The following is a 6,034-nucleotide window of genomic DNA, read 5'->3' on the forward strand; positions in this document are numbered from 1 at the left end:
CCCCGCCCCCCACAGCGCCCCCTGCTGGGAGAGGCCGGGCTGGAGTCGCCGGGACCCCCCCCAGCTGTGTATACAATTCAGCAATGGTTCGGGGGTGCAGGGGGGGGGTTGGAGATGCTCCAAGAGGCACCCCCCGGAGCGCAGGGCCACAGGGAGCCCCCAGGGAGCCCCGCACGGTGCTGGCTGACAGAGGCCCCAGTCACGCCATGGACGGCCTGGCTCACGCGCCCTGGTGCTGCCAGAGCTGGGGCTGGTGAAGCTGCATCCCACCTCTTCCAGGTGACCGTGGCCTCCACGTGGTTCAGGGTCACGGTGACGGAGGCTGGCTGGTCCTCCACTGCGTACACCACATCTGGCTTGTCCAGGATGACAGGGGCCTCCTCCAGGTATGGACCTGCCAACACAGCCCCTAGTCACTACGGCAACCGCAGCCCGGCCCGTGGGGCCTGGCCTGAGCCCCCTTCTCCGCCCCTCTGCCAAGGCCCAGAAAGAAACCGCCCCAGCAGGGCCTGCTCCCCACCACCCCCCTAGCTATGGGGTTCCTGATCACTGGGGACATGCCCCCCCACCTGGTTCCCCGGCAGCCCTGCCTGCTGGAGAAGGGACCGGCCATTGTGCCACGTGCCCCCCCTGCACCTCAAAGCAGCACCCCGGAACCGCCATATTCACCATGGTTGTGTAATGGTGATCGGTTTTACACAGCCGGCCAGGTAAGATATCATAGAAAAGGTCATGAGCTCCTGTAACCCATTGTTCTCTCCGAATACATATGCCTGGGGCTGCCAACTTCCTATTTGCAGAAAACCGAACAGCCTTGCCCCGCCCCCTGCCCCTTTTCCAAGGCCACCCACCCTGCTCACTCCATCCCCCTCCCTCCGTCGCTCGCTCTCCCCCACCCTCACTCACTCTGGGCCAGGGGGTTGGGGTTCAGGGGGCAGTGAGGGCTCCGGCTGCAGGTATGGACTCTGGGGTGGGGCCAGAAATGAGGGGTTCAGGGTGTGGGAGGGGGATCCGGGATGGGGGAGGGGGTTGGAGGGTGGGGTTGTGAGGGCTCTGGCTGCGGGCTTTGGGGTGAGGCCAGAGATTAGAGTTTGGGGTGCAGAAGGCGGCTTCGGGCTGAGGCAGGAGTTGGGAAGGGGGTGAGGACTCTGGCTGTAGGTGATGGGGCCAGGGTTTGAGGTGCAGGATGGGGCTCCAGGCTGGGGCAGAGGGTTTGGAAGGGGGTGAGGACTCCGGCAGGAGAGGGCTTTGGGCTGAGGCTGGGGCGTGGGAGGGGGTACAGACTCTAGGGGGTGGGGTGGTGAGGGCTCTGGCTGCAGGCTTTGGGGTGGGGCTGGAGATGAGAGGTTTGGGATGTAGAATTGGGCCGGGGTTTGGGGTGCAGGATGGGGCTCCGGGCTGGGGCAGGGGGTTGGGAGGGGGTTCGGGGTGGCTCTCAGTGCTGCCTGCACCTGCAGGCACCGCCCCCTCAACTCCCATTGGCTGCGGTTCCTGGCCAATGGGAGCCGCTGAGCTGGCGCTAGTGTTGGGGGCAGCGCACACAGCCCCAGTAGCCATCCCTCCGCCTAGGAGCCAGAGGGAGATGCCGGCAGCTTCCCGGGAGTCGCACGGAGCCAGGTTGGGAGTCTGCCTGCACCACCGATCGGGCTTTTAATGGCCCAGTCAGCCCCGCTGACCGGAGCTGCCAGGACCGGGCGTTCTGGTCGAAAACGGGACACCTGGCACCCCTGTGTCTAGCGTTCGGGTGTAGGAAGTTCTGGGATTTTGCTGGATGGTTGTTACTGAAATATGTGGTAAGTTTGAGAGTCTCAGCAGGGGAGTTCGAATCAGGGATTTACAATTCAATGGGGGCTGCCCAAGCACCACACTGGGGACTGCTCAACCCTGCGACTCAGCAAAGCCCATCAGGACATGTCTGGGCTCCTGGGCTCCAGGCACTGAGGGGATAAAATAAGGGACAGAGGCAATCCAGGAAGTTTTTGGAGAGTGTTGGGGACAATTTCCTGGTGCAAGTGCTGGAGGAACCAACTAGGGGCCGTGCTCCTCTTGACCTGCTGCTCACAAACAGGGAAGAGTTGGTAGGGGAAGTAGAAGTGGGTGGCAACCAGGGCAGCAGTGACCATGAGATGGTCGAGTTCAGGATCCTGACACAAGGAAGAAAGGAGAGCAGCAGAATTCGGACCCTGGACTTCAGAAAAGCAGACTTTGACTCCCTCAGGGAACTGATGGGCAGGATCCCCTGGGAGGCTAATAGGAGGGAGAAAGGAGTCCAGGAGAGCTGGCTGTATTTTAAATAATCCTTATTGAGGGGGCAGAAACAAACCATCATGATGTGCAGAAAGAATAGTAAATATGGCCAGCGACCAGCTTGGCTTAATAGAGAAATCTTCAGTGAGCTTAAACACAAAAAGGAAGCTTACAAGAAGTGGAAACTTGGACAGTGACGAGGGAAGAGTATAACAATATTGCTCGAGCATGCAGGGGTGTAATCAGGAAGGCCAAATCACACTTGGAGTTGCAGCAAGCAAGGGATGTGAAAGGTAACAAGAAGAGTTTCTACAGGTATGTTAGCAACAAGAAGAAGGTCAGGGAAAGTGTGGGCCCCTTACTGAATGGGGGAGGCAACCTAGTGACAGAGGATGTGGAAAAAGCTGAAGTACTCAATGCTTTTTTTGCCTCGGTCTTCACAGACAAGGTCAGCTCCCAGACTGCAGCACTGCGCAGCACAGCATGGGGAGGAAGTGAGCAGCCCTCAGCGCTGAAAGAACAGGTTCAGGACTATTTAGAAAAGCTGGACATGCACAAGTCCATGGGGCCGGATCTAATGCAGCCGAGGGTGCTGAGGGAGTTGGCTGATGTGATTGCAGAGCCATTGGCCATTATCTTTGAAAACTTGTGGTGATCAGGGGAGGTCCCAGATGATTGGAAAAAGGCAAATGTAGTGCCCATCTTTAAAGAAGGGAAGAAGGAGAATCTGGGGAACTACAGATATGTCAGCCTCACCTCAGTCCCTGGAAAAATCATGAAGCAGGTCCTCAAGGAATCCATTTTGAAGCACTTGGAGGAGAAGAAGGTGACCAGGAACAGTCAACATGGATTCACCAAGGGCAAGTCATGCCTGACCAACCTGATTGCCTTCTATGAGGAGATAACTGGCTCTATGGATGAGGGGAAAGCAGTGGATGTGTTATTCCTTGACTTTAGAAAGCTTTTGACACGGTCTCCCACAGCATTCTTGCCAGCAAGTTAAAGAAGTATGGGCTGGATGAATGGACTATAAGGTGGATAGAAAGCTGGCTAGATCGTTGGGCTCAACAGGTAGTGATCAATGGGTCGATGTCTAGTTTGCAGCTGATTTCAAGCGGAGTGCCCCAGGGGTCGGTCCTGCGGCCGGTTTTGTTCAACATCTTCATTAATGATCTGGATGATGGGATAGATTGCACCCTAAGCAAGTTTGCAGATGACACTAAACTGGGAGGAGTGGTAGATACACTGGAGGGTAGGGATAGAATACAGAGGGACCTAGACAAATTAGAGGATTGGGCCAAAAAAAACCTGATGAGGTTCAACAAGGACAAGTGCAGAGTCCTGCACTTAGGACGGAAGAATCCCATTCACTGCTACAGACTAGGGACCGAGTGGCTAGGCAGCAGTTCTGCAGAAAAGGACCTGGGGGTTACAGTGGACGAGAAGCTGGATATGAGTCAGCAGTGTGCCCTTGTTGCCAAGAAGGCTAACGGCATTTCGGGCTGTATAAGTAGGGGCATTGCCAGCAGATCAAGGGACGTGATCATTCCCCTCTATTCGACATTGGTGAGGCCTCATCTGGAGTACTGTGTCCAGTTTGGGCCCATACTACAAGAAGGATGTGGAAAAATTGGAAAGAGTCCAGCGGAGGGCAACAAAAATGATTAGGGGGCTGGAGCACATGACTTATGAGGAGAGGCTGAGGGAACTGGGATTCTTTAGTCTCCAGAAGAGAAGAATGAGGGGGGATTTGATAGCTGCTTTCAACTACCTGAAGGGGGGGTTCCAAAGAGGATGGAGCTCGGCTGTTCTCAGTGGTGGCAGATGACAGAACAAGGAGCAATGGTCTCAAGTTGCAGTGCGGGAGGTCTAGGTTGGATATTAGGAAACACTATTTCACTAGGAGGGTGGTGAAGCACTGGAATGGGTTCCCTAGGGAGGTGGTGGAATCTCCTTCCTTAGAGGTTTTTAAGGTCAGGCTTGACAAAGCCCTGGCTGGGATGATTTAGTTGGGGATTGGTCCTGCTTTGAGCAGGGGGTGGGACTAGATACCTCCCGAGGTCCCTTCCAACCCTGATATTCTATGATTTTGCCTTTCTCCTCCCCCACCTATGCTAGAAACAACAAGAATGATGGAAAGACAAAGACTTCAACTGAAGAGACTAGTCCCAGGCTGGAGAGAGAAGTCTGCGTATTAAGAACTGTAACATCCAGTGGGGTGAGAAAACTGCTTGATCCAAATACTGCCTGGTATAATAAGGGTTAAGATTTAGACTGGGTGCTCATCTTTTATTTTCTTTGGTAACTATCGCTGACTTTTTGTGCCTATCACGTCTAATCGACCTTCCTGTAGTGAATAAACCTGCTTTATGCTTTACCTAAACCAGTGCTTGGGAAATCTCAGCTCTGGTTACCAAGGCTGGTGCGTGTCCTCTGCACACTGAGGGAGGGCGACTGGGCAATGAACATACACTGGTCGGGTGTCTGCCCGGGGCAGGATGGTGCAGCTCCGGGGTGCAAGGCTGGGGAGCTGGGGGGATGGGCTGGTGCCTCTCTCTATGTGACCGGCTCTGGGAGCATTCATGCAATCCAGCGGGGTGTGGGGCTCCACATGCTGGTGGCTGAGTGATCACAGCACCTGGAGGGGTTTGCTGCTGGTCACTAACAAAGCCTTGTGGGAGACAGCCCAGGCTGGAGAGTTAAGGGGGCCCAGCAGCTCCCAGGTGGTGGCCCGGAGTCCCCCCCGCCCCTCTTACCCCGATCCAGGAGCTGCACTGGCTCGCTGGGAGGCGAGGGCTTGCTGCTGCTCCTGGGGGTGGCCGTGAGCACTCGGAAGAGGTATCGCGGCCCCTTGGTCAGGCTGTGCAACGTGCCACGCGTGTCTCGCAGGACGGTGGCCACGATGGTCCATTGGCTGGTGCCCAGCACTTGCTGCTGGATGGTGTAGGTCACCGAGGCGGGGTCTGCGCAGAGGAGAGGCTACTGCCATGCTACGTTCTCAGGGCTCCCAGCCGGCACCATCTCCGCCCCGCACCACGGCTACGGCCCAGCCCAGCCAGGCCCCACGGCTGGGGGGCTCCCCACGCGGCTCAGCTCTAAGCTCCACCTGGCCACTGGCTCTCCCAGGCACTGGGGGGCAGCCCTTCTCCCCCTCCCACTGCCCCCCATCCCCCGCCACTGCCCCCCTTCCCAGTGCCCCACAGCCCTGCCCAGCCCTTCTCCCCCTCCCACTGCCCCTCTGGCCTGGCCCAGCCCCTGCCCCCTTCCCAGTGCCCAGATCACCTATGGCTGAGTCGAGCCACTTGGGCTTGTTCCAGGTCAGCGTGACGGTTCTGCCGGTCACGGCCAGCACAGCGGGTGGCCCGTCGGGGGGAGTCGGCACCACGTCTGAAAGAAACAGGCAGGCATGGCACGGGTGGGCTCAGCAGGCCCCACAACCTCTGGGCAGGCAGGTCCTGGACCCACACGCATGGCGGGCATGTGTGCAGAGCAGCTGAGAGAGGGGACCACAGGCCAGGTGGAGAGACACACGGGACGGGACAGCCACCCCTCCCCACCCACTCGCAGTGCTCTGCTCCCCGCGCCCGTCCTGCCCTGGCAGCCACCGGGCCACAGCAGCTCCAGTGACTCCCCCAGGGCTTCCGGGGCTCCATGTAGGGGCAAGACGCCCGGCAGTGCCCCGAAGACACAGACCCGGCTGCCTCCAGCGGAGTCACCCATAAACCACGGACACGTCGGCACACGCCAGCCGCTCGTCCCCGTGCTCGGCGCACGCCAGCCGCTCGTC

The 6,034-nt window shown here is 58.1% G+C and overlaps 1 protein-coding gene across 1 annotated transcript in view; it reads right to left on the bottom strand.

Annotated features, from left to right (window-relative positions):
- The window catches only part of LOC112109120 (striated muscle-specific serine/threonine-protein kinase-like), a gene marked incomplete at its 5' end in the record, with an annotated part of 69,163 nt that overhangs the window by 31,546 nt on the left and 31,583 nt on the right, over positions 1-6,034 (bottom strand). Inside the window, 3 exons of the mRNA XM_026657434.2 lie at positions 269-394; positions 5,004-5,210; positions 5,530-5,634. Of these exons, the coding sequence (XP_026513219.1) occupies positions 269-394; positions 5,004-5,210; positions 5,530-5,634 (438 nt within the window). The remainder of the gene's footprint in view (positions 1-268; positions 395-5,003; positions 5,211-5,529; positions 5,635-6,034) is intronic.

This window comes from Terrapene carolina, unplaced genomic scaffold (genome assembly GCF_002925995.2).
Source record: "Terrapene carolina triunguis isolate 2854851 unplaced genomic scaffold, T_m_triunguis-2.0 Scaffold243, whole genome shotgun sequence".
NCBI classification, from domain to species: Eukaryota; Metazoa; Chordata; order Testudines; family Emydidae; genus Terrapene; species Terrapene triunguis.